The sequence below is a fragment of the Elephas maximus genome, chromosome 4 (genome assembly GCF_024166365.1).
Source record: "Elephas maximus indicus isolate mEleMax1 chromosome 4, mEleMax1 primary haplotype, whole genome shotgun sequence".
Lineage (NCBI taxonomy): Eukaryota > Metazoa > Chordata > Mammalia > Proboscidea > Elephantidae > Elephas > Elephas maximus.
Window position 1 is genome coordinate 28,758,791 of NC_064822.1, and position 27,741 is coordinate 28,786,531.

General features: G+C 40.6%; 1 protein-coding gene across 4 annotated transcripts in view; it reads right to left on the reverse strand.

Annotated features, from left to right (window-relative positions):
* Positions 1 to 27,741, reverse strand: part of APBB1IP (amyloid beta precursor protein binding family B member 1 interacting protein) — a 151,142-nt gene that overhangs the window by 26,412 nt on the left and 96,989 nt on the right. For all 4 annotated transcript variants that reach the window (XM_049881782.1, XM_049881781.1, XM_049881779.1 and 1 more), the window contains 3 exons: positions 27,280 to 27,366; positions 25,278 to 25,421; positions 7,209 to 7,319 (listed from right to left, as the gene is read on the reverse strand). In XM_049881782.1, the coding sequence (XP_049737739.1) occupies positions 7,209 to 7,319; positions 25,278 to 25,421; positions 27,280 to 27,366 (342 nt within the window). The remainder of the gene's footprint in view (positions 1 to 7,208; positions 7,320 to 25,277; positions 25,422 to 27,279; positions 27,367 to 27,741) is intronic.

Below are 27,741 nucleotides of genomic sequence, written 5' to 3' on the forward strand. Positions count from 1 at the left end.
TCTCATACAAAAATTTATATATATACCTTGCTATATACTCCTAGTTGCTCTCCCCGATGAGACAGCATACTCCTCTCCACCCTGTATTCCCCATGTCCTTTCAGCCAGGTTTTGTCCCCCTCTGCCTTCTCATCTCCCCTCCAGACAGGAGCTGCCCACATAGTCTCATGTGTCTATTTGATCCAAGAAGCTCACTCCTCACCAGTATCATTTTCTGTCCCATAGTCTGGTCCATTCCCTGTCTGAAGAGTTGGCTTTGGGAATGGTTCCTGTCTTGGGCTAACGATAGAAGTTTTTAAATAAATGAATTATGCTGGATAATGTCTGACAGACTGAAATAATGAGGACATACTTCTTAAGAAGTCTGAGGTAAAGGGAAGATTGAGGCCATGGTTGTTGCTTGGAGGGGTGGGACATACAGATCTGAGGGAAGGGATTAGGGACCTCAAACCCAAGTAACATATGAACATGTGTGAAGCCCAAGGGGAAAAATTCCACGGGAAGAGATGGAAGATACTGAAGTGAAGGAGAGTGGCTGAAGGCAGGGTTCCAGGTCAAGTCGGAGGAGGGTTTGCCTGGAGGAAGCACCTTATCTTCTGAGATAGAAAGTCAGGAGGCAGAACAATTTGTTAGGTAAGCTTACAGGTAAACAGGAAGAGAACTAGGGCAGGTCAATCTTCTTCACCTCTATTTTCTTTACAGTAGAAGGCAGGCTGTGCTGAGCGAGGGGTCTGTAGGTGAAAAGCAGCATGAGAGGAGTGCTGAAAATGTTTGGGGTTGAGGGAGAAGGTTGGGTTGCAGGGAAACCAGGGGAAAAGCTGCTGAACTCTGCTTGGAGGTCAGCAGGAAAAAAAAAAAAAGGACTTAAAAAACAAGAAATGAATGATTCAGCTCAACTGCATGAGCTCAGAATGTGACATGGTTCTTTTCTCCTGCAGGCTAGGAAAAGAAAGGTCCAGGACTCTCTTGACCCTGAATCCCAGTCCTAAGAAATCAGTAGTCCATTTAAGGTATGAAAGTGGCATTATATAAGGCAAAAAACATAAAGGACGCCAAGTGAAGAAAGTTTGTTTGCAAGAGAATAATCTTATGTAACTATAGTAATGAGCACACGTACTTCCGGGCAAGATCATGAACCTTTGTGAGTTTCCGTTACAGAGCTGTGGAATTATAACATATGGATAATCACATCTCCCTTGAAGGGCTGTTGAAAAGATTAAATGAAAAAATGTATGAAAAGCACCCAATAGGTGCTCACCTGCACGGGGCAGTTATTACTATTAACATTATTAATGATAGAACCAGGTTTCCAACAGAAGAACAGAGCAGGTGCATTTCTACTCATTCATTCATTCATTCAACAGATACGCGTTAAGCATTTATAATGTGTAAAACATTGATCAAGGCTCTGGAACACGATGGTGAAGACAAAGAAAACGTCCCTGCCCTCAGGGTGCATCCATTCTATGAGGGCAGATAGCCAATTTTTTTTTTTAATGGAAAACCACTAAATAATATAGCTTCACATTGTCAAAAATACTATGAAGAAAATACAGCAGAGTAAGGGGTAGGTAAATGATGGTGCAGAATCCCATTGCTCTTTCCGGGATACTCCACTACCTCTTGACACTCCTGATAAAAACATCATTTTTCCTGGAAGACGTTTACTTCCATGGCCCCATCACATCCAGCCACAGAATGGAGCAAGAAAGAATCACAAAGGAACAACTTCGACAAGCTCAGAATGGAAATGCGCATTAAAGAAAGAGAGTAAGGGAAAGAAGTTATCTTTGAGAGCTAAGTTCTTTCTGCGGATTCTCCTGTCTGTTCCAGTGAGAGGCACAACCTCCTTAAGGGCAGTAATGCCTACACGGCCTTCTCAAAATGTGCTCCTGGACCGGCAGCATCAGCATCACCTGGCAACATGTTAGGAAAGCAAATTCCCAGGTCTGATGGAGACCTGCTGTTGTTAGTTGGCGTGGAGCTGATTCTGACTCATGGTGACTCCATGCTGTGGAGCAGAACTGCTACACAGGGTTTTCAAGGCTGTGGCCTTTCGGAAGCAGATCGCCAGGCCTATCTTCTGAGGTACCTCTGGGTGGGTTCAAACACTAAGCTTTGGCTAGTAGTTGAACGCTTAACCATTTGTGCCACCCAGGGAGTCTGATCCCAGACCTACTGGGTCACAATCTGGGCCCTAGCGGTTTGTGTTTTAACAAGCTTTCAGAGGATTCTGATGCACGCTGAAGTTTGAGAACCACTGGCCAATAAAAACATTTACCTAGTACTAGAATACAGTAATAATGTTGTTGTTGTGTGCTGTCGAGTCGATTTTGACTCACAGTGACCCAGCAGGACCGAAGAAACTTGCCCCATAGGGTTTTCTAGGCTGTAATCTTTACAGGATCAGATTGTCCGGTCTTTCTCCTGAGGAGTGGCTGGTGGGTTCAAACCACCAAATTTTCGGTTATCGGCCGAACACTTAACCATGGCGCCACCAGGGCTCTAGTAATAACTACCACTTACTGTGTGCTATGTTTCTAGACATAGTACTAGTGGTTCTATGGACATATATTATTTAACGCATCCAAGAGGAGCTGGGCGCTATTAACTCCATTTTGCAGATGAAGACAATGAGGTGGAGAGGGTCTCCGTTGTGTGCCTAAGGCCACAGTTAGTAAGTGACCAGGCCAGGGCTCAGACTCCAGTCTTCCTGTCAGCACACCCCATGGAGTCACCATCACTAAGGTCATGCTGACTAAGAAAATTCTGGGCTGGCCTCATCACTCAGTGCATGTCCATGGGATCACCCAATCTGAACATGCGTCCATATGTCCTGAACTCCTGCAATTTATGTACATATTCTTGGCATTTTGTAAATCTCTACACCCTAAAGAAATATTTGAATACTAACAGGTTTTTTTTGTTTTGTTTTTAAAATAGTGGACAGAGAGGGAAAGAAACGACCAAAATGTTCATAAACAAATTAGGTTCTCTAAACTGTAAGGGACCCTTTTACTCAGCAAATTAATAAAAATTCCTAAAATATTGCAGAAGGAACTGAGAAGCATGGTTAAGAGCAAAGCGAGTGTGGTGACTGCACATAAAGAAATGAGCTTGAGAACAGAGCCAACTGTCATCCTGAGAAACAAGAAAGTGCGGATTCTGCCAGACTTGCTCATGACTCCTGTTCCTAAGTCCATCAGGTCCTGGGGTGTCTCCACCTTTGAGCTCTCTCTCCCCAAAGAAGAGGCCTCGACTCTCTCCTGAAGACTTGGGCCTTAGATCTGAGGGGTTTAGAAGCTCCTAGTCCAACACCCTGGGACTCACATTACCAACCTTGGTGTAGCCCAGGTGTAACCTTGCATCTCTCGTCAAATAATCCAACTCCTGCTATGATTCCTGGACTCAGTCCCAAACTTGTGACTCAGTGCAAAAAACAGAGTTCCTGCCTTGTTTCACTGTTTCTAAATTCCTGTCCTAAGGAACCTCAAGGTCTGAGATCCTGTCCTTCTCTTCCCAGAAATACCTGTCCTTCTCTTCCCAGAAATCCCTGTTCTAGCCTCTGGACCCTGAGGCTTGGGCCTTAGCTACTTACTGATAGACTTCCATCCTATTTGCCCACTCTAAAGGGTATTTTACCACCACCTGAGCCCTGCTGTTGTTTAGTTAGGTCTTTTTCTATTACTGTGAGTAAAAAACCAGGCTGTGCTTAGGGAAAATAAAGATTGCTAGGCTCCACCCTTAAATATTTTTGATCAGTGGGTCCAGGGACCCTGGAACCTACATTTTTAACAAGCCTCCTGTGACTCTGACATGTCCAGGTTACTCAGCAGCATTCAGAACCTCTCTCAAAGACCTTGTTTCTCCCTGTTTAGGAAATGTGGAAAACATTCTCTTTGTTAAAGCCATCCACCTGTGGTATTTCTGTTATGGCAGCACTAGATGACTAAGACAGCCTTTAAACAAATTGAGAGCAAAGAATGGATTTTGTTCATGTGCCATTATAATGGCTTCTCCTTTCTTCAACACTTGGTAAACAGTAGCACCATTATTCTTATCATCCTTCAGCTATGCGAGGAACAAAGAGGTACAGGAACTAAAGTGGGCAGGGTGTGCTCCCTTCTGATCCTGTCAAGCAGGTGTCCACCTGAAAACCTTTGCACTTACTGTTTTCTTCCTGGACTGCTCTTCCCCTAGGTAATTCTTGCTCCCTCACTTCACTCATATCTTTTATTAAACGTCCCTCCCAAGACCACCCCATCCCAAGAAGCCCAGGCCAGCCCTGGTCTTCTGTCTCCTCTCTGCTTCATACGTATCCACAATGCTATTACTACCTGAAATCACATTACACATCTTTTTGCTTATTGCCATTTCCTGCACACTGAGCCCAGGTGGTGCAGTGGTTAACAGCTTGGTTGCTAACCAAAAGGTTGGCAGTTCGAGTCCACCAGGCGCTCCCTGGACACCCTATGAGGTAGTTCTACTCTGTCCTATAAGGTCACTATGAGTTGGAATCAACTCGGTGGCAACAGGTTTTACAGGAATATAAGTTCCACAAGGGCAGGGATTATTGTATGTCTTGTTTACTTTTGTATTCCCAGCACCTGGGATAGTGCCTAGCAGATAGTTGGCATTCAATAAATACTGGATGAATAAATGAATGAATGAAGGAAGGAACAAGTCAGTGAATGAATGGATCCAGCCCTCTTTCCTCTTTCAGTCCATTCACAGCCATTATTCTGGGGCTATTCTGTCCAAGGCACGGTTTCTCAACTGCAGCACTACTGACATTTTGGGACAGATAATTCTTTGTTGGGAGGGAGCTGTCCCACGCCTTGTAGAATCCTCAGCGGCATCCCTGGCCTTCACCCACTAGATGCCAAAAGCTTCCCCTGCCTGCCCCAAGTTGTGACAATCAAAAATGTCTCCAGACAATGCCAGACGTCCTCTGGGGGGCAAAATGGCCACCACTGAGAACCACTTGGGGAGTGTCAGGCTGACTGCGCTAGTGTAAACAGAAAACCCAAACCAGTTGCCGTGCTGTTGATTCTGACTCTTGGCAATCCCACGTGTTTCACAGAAATGTGCTCCGTAGGGTTTTCAAGGCTGTGACCATGAGGAAGCAGATCGCCAGGCCTTTGCTCTGAGGCATCTCTGGGTGGGTTTGAGCCACCAATCTTTCATTTAGTAGTCAAGCCCTTAACTGTTTGCATCACCCAGGGACTCCTGGGCTAGTATAGTGGTTATTATTTTTAATAACTAAAAGAGGATGCTCAGTAATGAAAAAGAGGAGTATGGATGTCCCAATGAAAACCACATGTTATCCTGAAGCCTTGCTGAAGCCAATAATTTTAACCAACTGTTACTTGATGATCACAATAGCAATAATAAGTGGGCAGGGAGGGGTCACCTGGAAGTCAAAATTATTAAATATGATAATTGGGCACAGTTACTGTACTTGACTAAAAGAAACAGACAAAAACTTACCACAGTCTTAAACCCAGAACTCTGCAGACACAGAAAGAGCCTCAACACACCAGGTGTGTGATTATAACAATAACCCATCTACTGAGAATGATCCACAATTCTAATTTTAAAAATACAGTAATAATTACATATATATATAAATTATTTCTTAGTTACTTTTGGGGAGCCATATCAAACATTTCTCCTGTACCTTTTGGTCTTCATTAGGAAAAGTTATTAGAGTGCCATTTCCTTTGAACTGCTGTGTATTTAGAAGACAACTGGGAGCAACAGAGATGAATGGGCAGGCTGCCTGTGTTCAATCAGGGCTTTGGGAATATGTTTGGGCCCAGGGAATAACCAACTCCTGTAATAACAGGGGTCTGACAGGAGCTCACTAGTGTAGTTATCTCTGAAACAACATGGCAGGTCATGATAATCTTCAAGAATGTGGTCCTTGCCCAAGAATGTGTTTGCTACCAACTTAAACGTTAAGTGTTGTCCTTCATTTGTAAAAATGATGTAAATCTATACTATAGACTTGGAGCCATATCCTCAGGAGAAGGGATGACTTTGTCAAGGAACATATGTGTGGGCATGTTTGTGTGTGTGTGTGTGCACGTGTGTGTGCTCGGTAACTGGGCATCGATGCTCCCAAATCCTCTTAGTGGAAAGAGCTAGGGAATACACACACACACACAGTCTCACAGCAGACATTTATAGAAACCTGGGAAAATGGGCTTCTCCCTAGGCTAGTGCCCAACCTACAGGGAAACCTCACCCAGGAACCTGGTCTCATTATCACCATGTTCCACAAACTTCCATTCAGATGGAAAACGATAAACCCTGACTCTCTGAAAGGGGAAATTCTGTACACAGCCTCACACTGCACCATAAATAAATAGACAATCAGCACTTTTGGATGTGAGATATGCTTGAAGGGGCCGAGATAGGGAAGGAATTTTATTGTTTTTGAGGTGACGGAATGGCCAAAAGAGCCGAGCTGTATAAATTCCTTGAATCCCTTTATAGGAGTCAGGTGTTACATTTGGCAGATAAAAGTCACTATTGGCCTTCCTCTTGGTGAGGCAGTGGTTAAGAGTTTGGCTGCTAACCAAAAGGTTGGCAGTTCGGATCTACCAGGTGCTCCTTGGAAGCCCTATGGGATAGTTCTACACTGGCCTACAGGGTCACTATGAGTTGGAATCAACTTGACGGCAATGTGTTTGTTTTTTTTTTTAAATCAGCCTTTCAAGATACGGTGCTAATGCAAACCTCACCAAACATCTAATAACACACATTGCCTTTTGACAATACCATCTTAAAAAGTGACCAGACCCAGTAAGGCTATTTTAAAAAATCTATTTTTCTAGGAAATCTTGGCAAGTTCCTAATTTCTGAATACTTCTTATAGTGGAATGAGAGTCCAATGAAAAAAAAAAGAACTGAAAATTTTTCTTGGTCTTCTCAATAAAACTGTAAATAAAATTTACAAAATGGAGCACTTTTATCTTCAGAAATGACCAAGAGCCCCAAAGACTTCAGGTCAGATAGCAGGCATTAGGGGAAACAATCCAAACTGGTAGACATGTTTCCCCTTTCACAATTTTGGTTTAAAAACAAAAATTGTATTATCTTATAGTTGTGGCTAACTATATACTATTTAACATTTTTTCCTTAAGAGAAAACACTAATTCAAATTGCTTACAAGTCTAAATTAAGGACGTCTTAAAACATACCTTCAGAACAAAGCAGTAGTCAGTGGGAGCTTTGTATTTCATTTTACACTGAGTCCCATAGTAAATGTTGACATTTTCAAACTGTATAAAACATGCCAGATCTCGCGATGTCTGAAAGAGAAGGAAAAAAATCACCTCAGCTGAGATGACAGCTAGTACTTTTCCAAGGGTGTTCTTGCTGGCACAACTGAGCATTACATTTTAGTCAAAAAAATATTGAATTTTATGTAATTTATTTTAAACTTCTACCACACACAGTTTTCTAAAAGCCAAACCTATATATGAAGAGGTGAAAGAATGCAACCAAGACAGCATGCCACAGGCCCAGAAACGGGGTGAAAAATGACACTGCACACTGACTCCCAGAGTTGGAGCTAACTGACCTTGAGAAACGGTTATTGATGCAGCCAAGGCAAGGTGACCACCTAGTGAGAAATTTCATTTGGGCTTTTGCCATGTGAAGTCAGTGACGGATTTCGTGATTGAGCATTTACAAAAAAAAGAAAAAAAAAGCCCCTCTCAGAACAAACAATGAAAGGTAAATTTGATTCTTAGTAAATCAGCACACACTTCATGCTCTGCTTACTGACAGGAAAGATTTCTTTCCTGCTTTCTATTTAGTGCTGGTTGTGTTGCTATGGCAACAGAAACCTCTCCTCCACGTATAATCTGCATTGTGAAGACTGCAGCCTCAGATCTACATATTCGGTGACACTTCAACTACAAACTTGTTCTTACTCTTGTTCTTGGCATTCTGTAATTTCTTACATAGTTAGTGCATAAACAAAAAGGGCAGAATTGCTATACCCTGGTTCACAATTATTACTTTACATGTGGTTGTACTTTTTTTCCTTTTAAAATATTTTCTCCTGCATTTTCAAGGAATTAAACTTTTTAAATTATAAAAATAACACATATTTGTTATATATGTAAAATGTGTTATATTTATTATATACACACATACACACACATATATATATATACACATCTCCTGTGGGTTCCATTGCTGGCAAGCCAATTCCCACTCAAAGAACCCTATAGGACTGGGTAGAACTGCCCCATAGGGTTGCCAAGGAGCGCCAGGTGGATTCGAACAGCTGACCTTTTGGTTAGCAGCCATGCTCTTAACCACTATGCCACCAGGCTCCATGCATATATATATGCTTTATGCAGACGACATAACCTCGCTTGTTGAAAGAGAAGAACATTTGAAGCACTTACTGATGAGGATTGAAGACCGCAGCCTTCGGTATGGATTACACCTCAACATAAAGAAGACAAAAATCCTCACAACTGGACCAATAAGCAACATCATGATAAATGGAGAAAAGATCGAGGTTGTCCAGGATTTCATTTTACTTGGATCCGTAATCAACACCCATGGAAGCAGAAGTGAAGAAATCAAAAGACGTATTGCAATGGGCAAATAGGCTGCTAAAGACCTCTTTAAAGTGTGGAAAAGCAAAGATGTCACCTTGAGGACTAAGGTGCGCCTGACCCAAGCCATAGTGTTTTCAATTGCCTCACACGCATGCGAAAGCTGGACAATGAATAAGGAAGACCGAAGAAGAATTGACGCCTTTGAATTGTGGTGTTGATGAAGAATATTGAATAGACCATGGACTGCCAAAAGAATGAACAAATCTGTCTTGGAAGAAGTACAACCAGGATGCTCCTCAGAAGCAAGAATGGCCAGACTGTGTCTCACATACTTTGAACATATTATTAGGAGGGATCAGTCCCTGGAGAAGGACATCATGCCTGGTAAAGTAGAGGGTCAGCAAAAAAGAGCAAGCCCCTTGTCATGGATTGAATTATATCCCCCCAAAAATGTGTGTATCAACTGGGCTGGGCCATGATTCCCCATATTGTGTGATTTTCCTATACAGTATAAATCCTGCTTATATGATGTTAATGAGAAAGAATGGGTTGCAGTTGTGTTAGTGAGGCAGGACTCAACCTACAAGACTGGATTGTGTCTTGCAGCAATCTCTTGAGATATAAAAGAGAGGAGAGAAGCAAGCAGAGAGACAGGAGGACCTCATACCACCAAGAAAGCAGCACCAGGAGCAGAGGGTGTCCTTTGGACCTGGGGTCGCTGCACCTGAGAAGCTCCTCGTCTAGGGCAACATTGATGAGAAAGACATTCCCTGGAGCTGACACCCTAAATTTGGATTTGTAACCTACTAGACTATGAGAGAATAAATTTCTCTTTGTTAATGCCTTCCACTGGTGGTATTTCTGTTATCGCAACACTAGATGACTAAGACAACCCTCAACAAGATGGACTGGCACAGTGGCCGCAACAACAGACTCAAGCATAGAAACAATTGTAAGGATGGCACAGGACTGGGCACTGTTTTGTTCTGTCGTGCACAGGGTCGATATGAGTCAGAACCAACTCAATGGCATGTAAAAACATATACATACACACACACACGCACACACACACAAAAACCGAAACCACTGCTGTCGAGTCATTTCCAACTCATAGCAACCCTACAGGACAGAGTAGAACTGCCCCATAGAGTTTCCAAGGAATGCCTGGTAGATTTGAACTACCAACCTTTTGGTTAGCAGACGTAGCTCTTAACCACTACACTACTAGGGTTTCCTTATATATGTATACACAGACACACACATGCATATATAAAATAAAGTTCTATTATGTTTTGGGTGAAGGTTTACCCTGCAGTTAGGTTCCTGTTCAACACTTTTAACACAAATTGTTAGTGTAACCAGCGTCACGCTGGTTACATTCTTCACAATGCATAAACATTCTCAATACTTCTGTTCTGGTTGTTCCATTTTACCATATATTTTTTAATAAAACAGTATAGATACATATATGATAAAAGGGAACACTTTCCTTCACCACTCTTTTTCCTAATTCTACTTTTTTCACACATATGCATATATTTAAATGTACGCAATTTTCTAAAACACAAATGAGATTTTATGTTATGTTCCAAGCTTTGATCTTTTTTGCTTAACAATATCTTGAGGTCTTTCTATGTCAGGACATATGAATGGGCATATGACATTCACTTAATGCCTGCATAGCATTCCACTGTACAGGAGTGACGATTTTACCATTCTTCTACAGATGACTCTAGAGTTTTTTTTTTCCCATCTTTTGGTATTATTTTCAAATATCTGCAATGTTGTTTTTAATATTTGCAATTATTTACACAAAAAATATGGTGCATCTGAGCAATTATTTCTGTGGCTAGCCTGCCAAATATGGAACTGCCACTTCAAGGAGCATTCGCTTTTACTTTTGTATAGATCTTGCTAACTTGTCCTCCAATTTGGCTGCACCAGTTCACATCCACACCTTTTGTGAACGACCGTACCCGTTCTTCTTACTCACCTCCACCAAATTTTGGAGAGTATCAATATTGTTAATTTTACCAATCTCAAGGGAGGAAATATCTTACTATTTAGTTTATATTTCCTTGATGGCTACTAAGATAGAGCAACTATTAAATCAGTGGGTACTATTATTTTTTTTCTTGTGAATTCTCCATTAATAAGCTTTGCCTGTTTTTCTATAAGTGTGTATACTTTTTTTCTTATTTATTTGTTGAAGTCTTTATTTTATGGGTATTCCTACTTTGTTATACATGCTGCAAATATACCCTCTGACTCTGAAGCTAGTCTTCTTGTTGGTATTTATCATAAGAATTAAAACGGGGTGGGACCAAGATGGCAGAATACCCAGATCCTTCCGGCGATCCCTCTTACAACCAAAAAAACCAAACCAAACCCACTGCTGTCGAGTTGATTCTGACTCATAGTGACCCTACAGGATGGAGTAGAACTGCCCCATAGAATTTCCAAGGAGTGCCTGGTAGATTTGAACTGCCAGTCTCTTGGTTAGCAGCCATAGTACTTAACCACTATGCAACCAGGGTTCAAAGACCTGAAAAACAAGTGAAATGATTATCTTTATGACAAGCTAGCAGCTCTGAACATCAAAGGCAAAGTTAGGAAATGGATTGAGCGGCAGGGGGAGGGGGAGTCGATTCAGAGGTGGAGAGGAGTTGCTGGACCTGAATCATCGGGATCCCTCAGGCACCATTCCTTGGAGCAGCTGCAGCGGGCTGGTAGTAGCGTTCAGCTGCAGTTTCCGCAGGGAGAAGCAGCCAGCAGCACACCCTACTCACACCTCTGGAACCGGAGAAGAATGGCACTCTCGGCAAAAGCTAGGTACTTGTGTATATTTTACCATGCCCCCTGCCCCTAAGCCGGTTTCAGAGGCTGTTGATTTCCCTGGGCCTGAGATAGGCTCTGTTGAGAGCCTGGAGCCATTCTCCCAGCCTTGGAGAAGGAATAAATTCACATTGGGGGAAAAGATAATTTGCCAGCTCCACTAACCTGGGGAGCTCGGAACAGAAGTGGGTCCTGTCCAGGCATAAACTGTCCATGGACTTTGAGTACCTTTCCCCCCTGCATGGACTTGTGTGGGCCTATTTCAGGAGAATAGGCCCTTGTTGGCAGACTGCAACTGTTTCAGCTGTGTGTTGGAAAGGTGGGTGTTGGATGATCGACACCACTTTGCCTATTAAACAGGGTCCTCATCTACCCACATCAGGGGCCTAAGGACTGGTGGCTCCACTCAGGTCACCCAGCCACCCACGACTGGGGTCCAAGGATAACTAGTACCTTCCACTCCTTACAACCTAAAGCATTGGGTGCCCATGGTCCGTCTGCAGAACCCAACCACCCGTACGCTCTAGGAAAGAGGGACGCACTTTCCTCAGAGTCACTTGGGGGATGATTTTCAGCCCCGCCTTGTTCAGAGTGTGACCTCCTGCTGCAGATACCAGTACCTACACAAATCACCCCTTCCCCTTAAGACTGTAGGACAGAACTTGTATAACACGTTTGATGACCAGCTACCCGGACATCTGAGCTGAATTCATACAAGAAAATTGAATGGACTCCTACACTGATATACCTGATAACAGATCTAACCATTTGATGACAGGACATCAGAGCTTCAAAGGCGAAAATAATCAAGTTAGCTCACTCAAGCAACCCATTTGGGCCTATCAAAACAAAACAAGATGCTAGGATACAGTAAACAAACATAAAATAAACTAATACAATAAGTTGACTTATAGATGGCTTGGAGACAACAGTCAATATCAAATCACATAAAGAAACACCATGATCGCTTCAACAGGCTCTCAAAACAAAGAATCAAGGGATCTTCTAGATGAAAGTGCATTCCTGGAATTACCAGGTGCAGAATACAAAAGATTAATACACAGAACCCTTCAAGACATCAGGAAGGAGATCAGGCAATATGCAGAACAAGCCAAGGAACACATAGATAAAGTAGTTGAAGAAATTACAAAAGTTATTCAAGAACACAATGAAAAATTTAATAAACTGCAAGAATCCACAGAGAGACAGCAATCAGAAATTCAGAAGATTAACAATAAAATTACAGAAGTAGACAACTCAATAGAAAGTCAAAGGATTTCATAACATGGAGGAACCTGGAAGGCATTATGCTGAGCGAAATGAGTCAGAGGCAAAAGGACAAATATTGTATAAGACCACTATTATAAGATCTTGAGAAATGGTAAACCTGAGAAGAACACATACTTTTGTGGTTACGAGGGGGGGAGGTAGGGAGGGTGGGAGAGGGTTTTTTATTGATTAATCAGTAGATAAGAACGGCTTTAGGTGAAGGGAAAGACAACACTCAATACATGGAAGGTCAGCTCAATTGGACTGGACCAAAAGCAAAGAAGTTTCTGGGATAAAATGAATGCTTCAAAGGTCAGCGGAGCAAGCGCGGGGGTCTGGGGAACATGGTTTGCGGGGACTTCTAAGTCAATGGGCAAAATAATTCTATTATGAAATCATTCTGCATCCCACTTTGAAATGTGGCGTCTGGGGTCTTAAATGCTAACAAGCGGCCATCTAAGATGCAGCAATTGGTCTCAACCCACCTGGAGCAAAGGAAAATGAAGAACACCAAGGCCACACGACAACTAAGAGCCCAAGAGACAGAAAGGGCCACATGAACCAGAGACCTACATCATCCTGAGACCAGAAGAACTAGTTGGTGCCCGGCCACAAATCGATGACTGCCCTGACAGGGAGCACAGCAGAGGACCCCTGAGGGAGCAGGAGATCAGTGGGATGCAGACCCCAAATTCTCATAAAAAGACCAAACTTAATGGTCTGACTGAGACTGGAGGAATCCCGGCGGCCATGCTCCCCAGACCTTCAGTTGACACAGGACAGGAACCATCCCCGAAGACAACTCATCAGAAATGAAAGGGACTGGTCAGCGGGTGGGAGAGAGATGCTGATGAAGAGTGAGCTAATTATATCAGGTGGACACTTGAGATTGTGTTGGCAACTCTTGTCTGGAGGGGGGATGGGAGGATAGAGAGAGAGGGAAGCCGGCAAAATTGTCAAGAAAGCAGAGACTGAAAGGGCTGACTCAAGAGGGGGAGAGCAAGTGGGAGTAGGGAGTGAGATGTATGTAAACTTATATGTGACAGACTGATTGGATTTGTAAACGTTCACTTGAAGCTTAATAAAAGTTATTAAAAAAAAAAAAAGAAAGTCAAAGGAGCAGAACTGAGCAAGTGGAAGGCAGAATTGGTGAGCTTGAAGATAAAGCACTTGGTACCAATATATTTGAAGAAAAATCAGATAAAAGAATCTAAAAAAATGAAGAAACACTAAGAATCATGTGGGACTCTATCAAGAGAATAACCTACGAGTGACTGGAGTACCAGAACAGGGAGGGATAACAGAAAATACAGAAAGAATTGCTGAAAATTTGTTGGTAGAAAACTTCCCTGATATCATGAAAAATGAGAAGATATCTATCCAAGATGCTCATCAAAATCCACATAAGGTAGATCTCAAAAGAAAGTCACCAACACATATTATAATCAAACTTGCCAAAACCAAAGATAAAGAGAGAATTTAAAGAGCAGCTAGGAATAAATGAAAAGTCACCTACAAAGGAGAGTCAATAAGAAAAGCTCGGACTACTCGGCAGAAACCATGCAGGCAAGAAGGCAATGGGATGACTTATATAAAGCATTGAAGGAAAGAAATTGCCAGCCAAGAATTATATATCTTGCAAAACTGTCTCTTAAATATGAAGGTGAAATTAGGACTTTTCCAGATAAACAGAAGTTTAGCGAATTCGTAAAAACCAAACCAAAACTACAAAAAACACTAAAGGGAGTTCTTTGGTTGGAAAATCGATACTATCAGGTATCAACCCAAGACTTGAACACTGGACAGAGCAACCAGATTTTCACCCAGACAGGGAAATCACAAAAATAAATCAAGATTAAAAAAATGCTCAAAACAGGGAAACAGCGATGTTATTATGTAAAAGAAGACAACATTAAAACAAGAAAAAAGGACTAAGAAATGTAGTCACAGCTCTTTCAAATGGAGAGGAAGACAAGGCGATATAAAGAAATAAAAGTTAGGTTTAAACTTAGAAAAATAGCGGTAAATATTAAAAAACCACAAAGGAGACTATCCTACTCATCAAAATAAAACACAAGGAAAAAATAGAGACTCAGCAGAAACAAAATCAACAACAACGAAGAAGAGGAAAAGACAATATATAAACTACTCGGTACAAAAAATTAAGTGGGAAAAAGAAACTGTCAACAACACACACAAAAAGACATCAAAATGACAGCACTAAAAAAAAAAAAAAAACTCATACCTATCCATAATTACATTGAATGTAAAATGGACTAAATGCACTAATAAAGAGACAGAGAGTAGCAGAATGGATAAAAAAACACGATCCATCTATATGCTGCCTACAAGAGACACACCTTAGACTTAGACACACAAACTAAAACTTGAAGGATGGAAAAAAAATATATCAAGCAAACAACAATCAAAAAAGAGCAGGAGTGGCAGTATTAATTTCTGACAAAAAAGACTTTAAAGGTAAATCTACCACAAAGGATAAGGAAGGACACTATATAATGATTAAAGGGACAATATACCAAGAAGATATAACCATATTAAATATTTCTGCACCCAATGACAGGGCTGCAGTATACATAAAACAAACTCTAACAGCATTGAAAAATGAGATAGACAGCTCCAGAATTATAATAGGTGACTTTAACACGTCACTTTCGGTGAAGGATAGGACACCCATGAAGAAGCTCAATAAAGACATGGGAGATCTAAATGCCACAATCAACAAACTTGACCTATAGACATATACAGAACACTCCACCCAACAGCAGCCAAGTATACTTTCTTTTCTAGTGCACATGGAACATTCTCTAGAATAGACCACATATTAGGTCATAAAGCAAGCCTTAGCAGAATACAAAACATCAAAATATTACAAAGCATCTTCTCTGACCATAAGGCCATAAAAGTAGAAATCAGTAACAGAAAGAGCAGGGAATAGAAATCAAACACTTGGAAACTGAACACTACCCTGCTCAAAAAAAACTGGGTTATAGAAGACATTAAGGATGGAATAAAGAAATTCATAGAATCCAATGAAAATGAAAACACTTCCTATCAGAACCTTTGGGACACAGCAAAAGCAGTGCTCAGAGGTCAATTTATAGCAATAAATGCACACATACAAAAAGAAGAAAGGGCCAAAATCAAAGAATTATCCCTACAACTTGAACAAATAGAAAGAGAGCAACAAAAGAAACCCTCAGGCACCAGAAGAAACCAAATAATAAAAATTAGAGCAGAATTAAATGAAATAGAAAACAGAAAAACAATCAAAAGAATTAACAAGACTGAAAGCTGGTTCTTTGAAAAAAATAATAAAATAGATAAACCACTGGCCAAACTGACAAAAGAAAAACAGGAGAGGAAGCAAATAACCCAAATAAGAAAGGAGATGGGCGATATTACAACAGGCCCAACTGAAATTAAAAGAATCAAGTCAGATTACTATGAAAATTTGTACTCTAACAAATTTGAAAACCTAGAAGAAATGGAAAAATTTCTAGAAACACACTACCAACCTCACCTAACACAAACAGAGGTAAAACAAGTAAGTAGACCATAACAAAAGAAGAGATTGAAAAGGTAATCAAAAAACTCCCAACAAAAAAAAGCCCTGGCCCGGGACGGCTTCACTTCAGAGTTCTACCAAACTTTCAGAGAAGAGTTAACACCACTACTACTAAAGGTATTTCAAAGCATAGAAAAGGACGGAATACTCCCAAACTCATTCTATTAAGCCAGCATACCCCGATACCAAAACCAGGTAAAGACACCAAAAAAAAAAAAAAAAAGAAACAAAATTACTGACCTATATCCCTCATGAACTTAGATGCAAAAATCCTCAACAAAATTCTAGCCAATAGAAATTCAACAATATACCAAAAAAATAATTCACCATGACCAAGTGGGATTCATACCAGGTATGCAGGGATAGTTCAACATTAGAAAAAAAATTAATGTAATCCAATCATACAAATTAAAACAAAAGACAAGAATCACATGATCTTATCAATTCATCCAGAAAAGACATTTGACAAAGTTCAGCACCCATTCATGATAAAAACTCTCAACAAAATAGAAGGAAAATTCCTCAATGCAATAAAGGGCATTTATGCAAAGCCAACAGCCAACATCATCCTAAATGGACAGAGTCTGAAAGCATTCCCCTTGAGATTAGAAACCAGACAAGGGATACCCTTTATCACCACTCTTATTCAACATTGTGCTGTAGGTCCTAGCCAGAACAATTAGGCTACATAAAGAAATAAAGGGCATCCAGATTGGTACGGAAGGAGTGAAAGTATCTTTATTTGCAGATGACATGATCTTATACACAGAAAACCCTAAGGAATCCTCAAGAAAACTACTGAAACTAATAGAAGAGTTCAGCAGATATCAGGATACAAGATAAACATACAAAAATCAGTTGGATTTCTCTACATCAACAAAAAGAACATCGAAGAGGAAATCATCAAATCAATACCATTTACAGTAGCCCCCAAGAAGATAAAATACTTAGGAATAAATCTTACCAGAGATGTAAAAGACGTATAGAAAGAAAAGTACAAGACACTACTGCAAGAAACCAAAAGAGACCTACGTAAGTGGAAAAACATACCTTGCTCATGGATAGGAAGATTTAACATTGTAAAAATGTCTATTCTAGCAAAAGCCATCTATAGATACAATGCAATTCCTATCCAACTTCCAACGACTTTTTTTTAATGAGATGGAGAAACGAATCACCAACTTCATATAGAAGGGAAAGAGGCTCCGGATAAGAAAAGCATTCCTGAAAAAGAAAAACAAAGTGGGAGGTCTCACTCTACCTGATTTTAGAACCTACTATACAGCCACAGTAGTCAAAACAGCCTGGTACTGGTACAAAACAGATACATAGACCAATGGAACAAAATTGAGAATCCAGACATAAATCATTCACATATGAACAGCTGATATCTGACAGAGGGGCAAAATCAGTTAAATGGGGAAAAGACAGTCCTTTTAACAAATGGTGCTGGCATAATTGGATATCCATCCGTAAAAAAATGTAACAAGACCCATATGTCACACCATGCACAAAAAGTACCTCGAAATAAATCAAAGACCTAAATATAAAATCTAAAGCAATAAAGATCATGGAAAAAAAAAATAGGGACAATGTTGGGAGCCCTAATACATGGCACAAATAGTATAGGAAACATTACTAACAATGCAGAAGAGAAACTAGATAACTGGTAGCTCCTAAAAATCAAACACCTGTGCTCATCCAAAGACTTCACCAAAAGAGTAAAAAGACTACCTACAGACTGGGAAAAAGTTTTTAGCTATGACATTTCCGATCAGCACCTGATCTCTAAAGTCTACATGATACTGCAAAAACTCAACTACAAAAAGACAAATAATGCAATTAAAAAACGGGCAAAGGATATGAACAGGCACTTCACTAAAGAAGACATTCAGGCGGTGAACAGATACTTGAGGAAATGCTCACGATCATTAGCCATTAGAGAAATGCAGATCAAAACTATGAGATTCCATCTCACTCTAACAAAAAAAAAAACTGGGATTAATCCAAAAAACACAAAATAATAAATGTTGGAGAGGTTGTCGAGAGACTGGAACACTTATACACTAAAAAAAAATATATATATACATATATTTTTTACACTGCTGGTAGGAATATAAAATGGTACAACCACTTTGGAAATCAATTTGGCACTTCCTTAAAAAGCTAGCAATAGAACTACCATACAATCTAGCAATCCTACTCCTTGGAATATATCCTAGAGAAATAAGAACCTTTACAAGAACAGATATATGCACACCCATGTCCACTGCAGCACTGTTTACAATAGCAAAAAGATGGAAGCAACCAAGGTGCCCATCAACAGATGAATGGACAAATAAATTATGGTATATTCACACAATGGAATATTACACATCGATGAAGAACAGTGATGAATCCATGAAACATTTCATAACATGGAGGAATCTGGAAGGCATTATGCTGAGTGAAAATAGTCAGTTGCAAAAGGACAAATATTGCCTAAGACCACTACTATAAGAACTTGAGAAATAGTTTAAACAGAGAAGAAAATATTCTTTAATGGTTATGGGTGGGGGAGGAGGGAGGGAAAGGGGTTTTCACTAATTAAAAAAAAAAACTATTTTAGGTGAAGGGAAAGACAACACACAGTACAGGGGAGGTCAGCACAACTGGATTAAACCAAAAGGAAAGAAGTCTTCTGAATAAACTGAATGCTTTGAAGGCCAGCAACCAAGGACCATGGTTTCAGGGGACATCTAAGCCAATTGGCGTAATAAAAGCTATTAAGATAACATTCTGCAACCCACTTTGGAGAGTGGTGTCTGGGGTCTTAAACGTTAGCAAGCAGCCATCTAAGATGCATCAATAGGTCTCAACCCACCTGGAGCAAAGGCAAATGAAGAACACCAAAGGCACAAGGTAATTATAAGCCCAAGAGACAGAAAGGGCCACATAAACCAGAGTCTACAACAGCCTGAGACCAGAAGAACTAGATGGTGCCCGGCTACAACGGATGACTGCTATGACAGGTAACACAACAAAGAACACCTCAGGGAGCAGGAGAGCAGCAGGATGCAGACCCCAAATTCTAGCAAAAAGACCAGACTTAATGGTCTGACTGAGACTAGAAGGACCCCTGTGGTCATGGTCCCAGACCTTCTGTTATGCCAAGACAGGAAGCGTTCCCAAAGCCAACTATTCAGACGGGAATTGGACTGGACAATGGGATAGAAAATGAGACTGATGAAGAGTGAGCTTCTTGGATCAAGTAGACACACAAGACTATGTTGGCATCTCCTGTCTGGAGGGAAGATGGAAGGGTGGAGGGGGTCAGAAGCTGGCTGAATGGACACGAAAAGAGACAGTGGAGGGAAGGAGTGTGCTGTCTCATTAGGGGGAGAGCAATTAGGAATATATAGCAAGGTGTGTATAAATTTTTGTATGAGAGACTGACTTGATTTGTAAACTTTCACTTAGAACACAATAAAAATTAAAAAAAGAAAACTTTAGTCAAATCTATTAATCTTCCTTTTTATATTTTTGAGTTTTTAGTCTTAAGAAGGCTTTCCCCACCCCCAAATTAAAAAATATTAACCTGTATCTTCTTCTAAGATTTCCTTATTATTATTTTTTTATTAACTTTTATTGAGCTTCAAGTGAACGTTTACAAATCAAGTCAGACGGTCACATATAAGTTTACATACATCTTACTCCGTACTCCCACTTGCTCTCCCCCTAATGAGTCAGCCCTTCCAGTCTCTCCTTTCGTGACAATTTTGCCAGCTTCCCACTCTCTCTATATCCTCCCATCCCCCCTCCAGACAGGAGATGCCAACACAATCTCAAGTGTCCACCTGATATAATTAGCTCACTCTTCATCAGCATCTCTCTCCCACCCACTGTCCAGTCCCTTTCATGTCTGATGAGTTATCTTCGGGGATGGTTCCTGTCCTGTGCCAACAGAAGATCTGGGGACCATGGCCGCCGGGATTCCTCTAGTCTCAGTCAGACCATTAAGTATGGTCTTTTTATGAGAATTTGGGGTCTGCATCCCACTGATCTCCCGTTCCCTCAGGGGTTCTCTGTTGTGCTCCCTGTCAGGGCAGTCATCGATTGTGGCTGGGCACCAACTAGTTCTTCTGGTCTCAGGATGATGTAGGTCTCTGGTTCATGTGGCCCTTTCTGTCTCTTGGGCTCTTAGTTGCCGTGTGACCTTGGTGTTCTTCATTCTCCTTTGCTCCAGGTGGGTTGAGACCAATTGATGCATCTTAGATGGCCGCTTGTTAGCATTTAAGACCCCAGACGCCACATTTCAAAGCGGGATGCAGAATGTTTTCATAATAGATTTTGCCAATTGACTTAGATGTCCCCTTAAACCATGGTCCCCAAACCCCCGCCCTTGCTCCACTGACCTTTGAAGCATTCATTTTATCCCGGAAACTTCTTTGCTTTTGGTCCAGTCCAATTGAGCTACCGTCCATGTATTGAGTGTTGTCCTTCCCTTCACCTAAAGCAGTTCTTATCTACTAATTAATCAATAAAAAACCCTCTCCCTCCCTCCCTCCCTCCCCCCCCCGTAACCACAAAAGTATGTGTCCTTCTCAGTTTTTACTATTTCTCAAGATCTTATAATAGTGGTCTTATACAATATTTGTCCTTTTGCCTCTGACTAATTTCGCTCAGCATAATGCCTTCCAGGTTCCTCCATGTTATGAAATGTTTCACAGATTCATCGCTGTTCTTTATCAACCTGCAGTATTCCATTGTGTGAACATACCACAATTTATTTGCCCATTCATCCGTTGATGGACACCTTGGTTGCTTCCAGCTTTTTGCTATTGTAAACAGAGCTGCAATAAACATGGGTGTGCATATATCTGTTTGTGTGAAGGCTCTTGTTTCTCTAGGGTATATTCCGAGGAGTGGGATTTCTGGGTTGTATGGTAGTTCTATTTCTAACTGTTTAAGGTAACGCCAGATAGATTTCCATAGTGGTTGTACCATTTTACATTCCCACCAGCAGTGTATAAGAGTTCCAATCTCTCCGCAGCCTCTCCAACATTTATTATTTTGTGTTTTTTGGATTAATGCCAGCCTTGTTGGAGTGAGATGGAATCTCATCGTAGTTTTAATTTGCATTTCTCTAATGGCTAATGATCGAGAGCATTTTCTCATGTATCTGTTGGCTGCCTGAATATCTTCTTTAGTGAAATGTGTGTTCATATCCCTTGCCCACTTCTTGATTGGGTTGTTTGTCTTTCTGTGGTTGAGTTTTGACAGAATCATGTAGATTTTAGAGGTCAGGCGCTGGTCGGAGATGTCATAGCTGAAAATTCTTTCCCAGTCTGTAGGTGGTCTTTTTACTCTTTTGGTGAAGTCTTTACATGAGCATAGGTGTTTGATTTTTAGGAGCTCCCAGTTATCGGGTTTCTCTTCGTCATTTTTAGTAATGTTTTGTATTCTGTTTATGCCTTGTATTAGGGCTCCTAAGGTTGTCCCTATTTTTTCTTCCATGATCTTTATCGTTTTAGTCTTTATGTTTAGGTCTTTGATCCACTTGAGAGTTAGTTTTTGTGCATGGTGTGAGGTATGGGTCCTGTTTCAGTTTTTTGCAAATGGATATCCAGTTATGCCAGCACCATTTGTTAAAAAGACTATCTTTTCTCCAATTAACTGACACTGGGCCTTTGTCAAATATCAGCTGCTCATATGTGGATGGATTTATATCTGGGTTCTCAATTCTGTTCCATTGGTCTATGTGCCTGTTGTTGTACCAGTACCAAGCTGTTTTGACTACTGTGGCTGTATAATAGCTTCTGAAATCAGGTAGAGTGAGGCCTCCCACTTTCTTCTTCTTTTTCAATAATGCTTTGCTTATCCGAGGCTTCTTTCCCTTCCATATGAAATTGGTGATTTGTTTCTCTATCACCTTAAAAAATGACATTGGAATTTGGATCGGAAGTGCGTTAAATGTATAGATGGTTTTTGGTAGAATAGACATTTTTACTATGTTAAGTCTTCTTATCCATGAGCAAGGTATGTTTTTCCACTTAAGTATGTCCTTTTTAATTTCTTGTAGTAGAGCTTTGTAGTTTTCTTTGTATAGGTCTTTTACATCCTTGGTAAGATTTATTCCTAAGTATTTTATCTTCTTGGGGGCTACTGTGAATGGTATTGATTTGGTTATTTCCTCTTCGGTGTTCTTTTTGTTGATGTAGAGGAGTCCAAGTGATTTTTGTATGTTTATTTTATAACCTGAGACTCTGCCAAACTCTTCGATTAGTTTCAGTAGTTTTCTGGAGGATTCCTTAGGGTTTTCTGTGTATAAGATCATGTCATCTGCAAATAGAGATAATTTTACTTCCTCCTTGCCAATCTGGATGCCTTTTATTTCTTTGTCTAGCCTAATTGCCCTGGCTAGGACTTCTAGCACAATGTTGAATAAGAGCGGTGATAAAGGGCATCCTTGTCTGGTCCCCGTTCTCAAGGGAAATGCTTTCAGGTTCTCTCCATTTAGAGTGATATTGGCTGTTGGCTTTGCATAAAAAAAAAAAAAAAAACTTTTTTTTTTTTGCATAGATGCCCTTTATTATGTTGAGGAATTTTCCTTCAATTCCTATTTTGGTGAGAGTTTTTATCATAAATGGGTGTTGGACTTTGTCAAATGCCTTTTCTGCAGATTTCCTTATTTTTATAAACGATATTTAACCACTCTAGGATTTAATTTGGAACATGGTGTGAAGTAGGAAAAGATTTTTTCCAAATAGATACACAATTATTTTGACGCTATTTACTGAACAGCACATTCTTTCCCCATTGCTGTAAAATAGTCTCTTCTATTAGATGATGTTACGGATTGAATTTTGTCCAAAAATATGTGTTGTAAATTCTAACCCCTATGTTGTTGAAAGGAACCTTGGTGGTGCAATGGTTAAACACTTGTCTACCATCTGAATGGTCAATGGTTCCAACCCAGCAGCCCCTCCACAGGAGAAAGATGTGGTAGCTTGCTTCTGTAAATATTTACAGCCTTGGAAATCTATGGGGCAGTTCTACTCTGTCCTATAGGGTCATTCCTGCTATGAATGGGATAAGAGTTCGGCTGCCAACCAAAAGGTTGGCAGTTGGAATCCACCAGTCACTCCTTGGGAACCCTACGGGGCAGTTCTACTCTTTCCTAGAGGGTTGTTATGAGTCGGAATCGACTCAACGGCAATGGGTAGGTAGTAGTACTATGAATGGAATCTTTTGCACTGCATTTTAATTTGCATATTATTCGTGTATAGGAAAACCATTTCTTTTTGGTACATTTATTTGGTCCTAATAGCTTTTCAGTTGAGTGTTTTCTACTGTTCGGTAGGTGATCATATGAGCTGTGAACAATGAAAATTTCTTTCTCTTCTTTTCCAACAGTTATACCTCTTACTGTTTTTCTTGACTTGCTGTCTAGTTTCTCCTCTCAACATTAACGACAGCAGTGAGGGAAAGTATGCTTGTCCAACTCCAATGTGAGCATCTCCAATTTGTAACTATGCGTGTTGGCTGCTATATAGGTTGCTTTTTATACCTCACCTCTGTTTAAATGCCAAAGATATACAAACATTTCTGAAATAAAAAAAAAGAATTACTTGTGGTAAACTGTTATGTCCCCATTGAGACTAGAATGAAGACAGCGTAGTTGGGAATATATCAGTTCTAAGACTGATATAAGACTGATAAAAGAGGCTAAATGGAAGCAGTAGGTGTCCTGGACCAAGAACTACCCATAACGCCCCCTTTGCATTCCAACAGAGGATAAAAGAGCCTTACTTCTAGTGCAGGGAGTCCTGGTGGCACAGCAGTTAAGTGCTTGGCAGCTAAACGAAAGGTTGGCGGTTCAAACCCACCAGCCACTCCATGGGAGAAAGATACAGCAGTCTGCTTCCATAAAGATTTACAGCCTTGGAAAACCTATGGGAGAGTTCTACTCTGTGCTATGGGGCCCTATGAGTCGAAATCGACTTGATGGTATGGGTGCTCCTAGTGGGAGCAGAACTGGCATTCACCATGACTTCACCTGCACAGAAATGTGAGTCAAGTCCTATTAGAGAAAGCCTGCAATTCACGAATGTGCTGTTGGTGATACCCTGGATTCAGTAGTGAAGGCAAAATGCTTCAGTTCACCCCAGGCGTGGAAAAGGGACATCTCCTGTTGTCGGTTGCCGTGGAGTTGATTCTGACTCATGTTGACCCCATTTGCGCAGAGTAGAACTGCTCCACGGGGTTTCTAAGGCTGTGATCTTTCAGAAGCAGATGACCAGGCCTGTCTTCTGAGGTGCCTCTGGGTGGGTTCAAACCGCCACCTTTTTGGCTAGTAGTGGAGCGCTTAACCATTTGTACTACCCAGAGACTCAGAAAGCTTTACGGAGGTGAACATAGGATGGAAATGCCCCAAATCTAAGACAAGTCTCAGAAAAAGCTAATGGTAAGACAGAGAGTTAAAATTACATTTCAAAGAAGAATTTAAGATGTGCTCAGAAATTTGAACAATAATCCCAAATCATCAAGTAAAAGAAAATGTCTGAGATGCTCTATTGAATTAGGCAGGGAAATGCATACAGGATACCTCAGGGAACAATTTAAATGTTCAGAGTATAAGGGCTAAAATCTCAGTGAAGATCTTATCAAGAACCTCTAGGATTCCAGATGAAAGAAGGGTTTTTACTACAATGGCTACAGGATGAAAGTGTGAAGCCACTGGACGAGATATGAAAAGTAACAAAATAATCACCAGAAAAACACTTCCGCCATAATTTTTGAAACCAGATTTTAAAACAGAAAAAATTCTTCTATCTGCAAGAGAGAACTATGGAAAAATTCAAAAGGATTTCAGTAATTTTTTACAAACTTTGTAATACAATGAACCCCACAGGGAGAGAGGGTATTTAAATTGCCACCTGAGGACTTCTTAGTTGCGCTTTCATGAAATGCCTTTTTTGCCAAAATATTTTGTTGTTGTTTTCTAAATTCCCTCTCACCTTAGTCTTTCCTTTGGGTACATAATAAATCCCAGAAGCCCGAAGAAGAAAATAACGCCTTTTCCAGGATTTCTTTCCATCTTCTTTCAAATAAAGCGCTCCTTCAAGTTCTGGCACAATGACAGAGGTTCCACAGAAACTTTCCTGCAATTGAGATTCTGGTTACATAAAATACACAAAAGGTAAAACACATATTTTTGTTGATATTTAAACAAACTGTGGAAAACCAGCCTTTAAACTAAAAGTCATTTTTATCCACAACTCTGACTGAACGCTTATGTTTAAGGTGACATGCCATTTGCAGTAAAGGGGAAAGAATCGCACAGTGGCTAGGACTCCAGCTCCTGAGTTGACTTCAAGGCTTCCTGACCACTTATCTCTGTGACCGTGGGCAAGTCACTAAGTGTCAGTTCCCTTACTTGCAAAACAGGAATAATAAAAACCCCAACTTTATTACGAAGGTTGTGAGACAATCTTGGTATATTGTAAAAGTATTTCAAAAAGGCTATTACCATTACAGAAACCCTGGTGGTGCAGTGGTTAAGAGCTATGGCTGCTAACCAAAAGGTCTGCAGTTTGAACCCATCAGCCTCTCCTTGGAAACCCTATGGGGTGGTTCTACTCTGTCCTATATGGTCACTGTGAGTCAGAATCAACTCGATGGCAGTGGGTTTTTTTGGTATTATGATTATAGAGTCCTTGGGTAGTGCGAACTGTTGACGCACTCTTTCAGGTATTATCTGGAAGGTTAACGCAGTTAACACAGTTCTGCTCTGACACACGTGGGGTTGCTATGAGTCAGAATCAACTCAATGGCACCTGTTTTTGTTTTTAACTGTTAGAACTGTTAGATAAGTTGGCAAATTGGAAAATTATTACTTTTCTGGTAATTCCAAAAAACCTGGCACTCGTCTCATCTGCAGGATGGACTGGGAACAGAGCCACGTTTTCAGCGTAGTTACTATGTGAAAACTCATTTGGAGTTTCAAAAAATCAACTGTCAAGTTAACTGCTGGAACATGCCCCCCAAATGGCAATAAGAGACATCTATACAGTAACCAAAACCCTGGTGGCATCATGTTTAAGGACTATGGCTGCTAACCAAAAAGTCAACAGTTCGAGTCTACCAGGAGCTCCTTGGACACCATATGGGGCAGTTCTACTCTGTCCTATAGGGTCGCTATGAGTTGGAATCAACTCGATGGCAATGGTTTTTTTTTTTTTTTATGTAGTAACCAACACACTACGTTCCTGTTAAATCACTGGAGCCCTGTAATAATCCAATGTTGTTGTTGTTGGGTGTCGCTGAGTTGATTTCGACTCATGATGACCCCATGTGACATAGCAGAACTGTTCCATAGGGTTTTCTAGGCTGTAATACTGACAAAAGCGGATCACCAGGTCTTTCGCCCGCGGAGCCACTAGGTGGATTCGAACCATCAACCTTTAGGTTTGCAGCCAAGTGCTTAACTATTTGCTCCACTAGGGCTCTTAATAATTCAATATGATTGGTAACTCTATTGTCACCATCGTGTGTTAGGAAACTGAGGCTCACAGAAGGGACTTGCCCCATAGCTCAGGAACCACAACGGGCAGAGTCACACCTCCTATCAGGGTTCTTCCTACCACAACTGGCTGCTGGGAAAGCAATTTAAATTCACTTTAAGGAAGATTTGAAAACCCTTAAGTCTAACTGCAGCGGAGCACTTAGGTAATAAAATATGCAGACTGTTAGGAGATGAGTTACATGAGGATTTATAAGTCTTTTAGTCATGAGCCACTATCCCACTTCACGAAAAAAGCAAAATAGATAAAGCCATAACTTTTACAACTGACTCAGAGAAACAGCTTAGTTATTTAAATAGCTAAATTTTGTGAGAATCTGATTTCAACTTAAAATTTCATTGTGTGTCTCAGAATTTCTTATTGTTCGCAGAAGCAAATAATCTTAAAATGGATACAGTTAATGTCCTTTTCTTCCAGTCTGCAAAATTAAGCTTACCTCAAGTAAGGATTCCTTGTTCTTCGCATTCATTTTCTCATTTGTTTCCTTGCCTTCTTTTTTGCCTTTGTTATCCAAGTAAAAATTCTAAATGAAATGTTAGATGATCAGATCAGTAAGTGTTTATTACCGTGTGAGACACAGCAAGGAATTCACAATCTTGCTGGACAGAGGACTTACCTGTAGGAATCAAACAGGAAACCCATGGTGTACAGTATCAACCAGCCTTACTGAATGCTTACTGTGTGGCATCATAGAGGTAGAAGCAAAACATTCCTTCCCTCCGACAGTTCGCCATCAATTAGAAGATATGAGCAAATAATAGCAAAGGATATGATGGCATTTAATTGTTAAATTCATGGTATAAAATATGCATGCCAAGTGATGCGATCGGGGAGAGTGCCGTGCACTGGGAAGGGGCTAAGAGTGGAGGGCAAGTCAAATCCAGCTCCCACCTCCAAG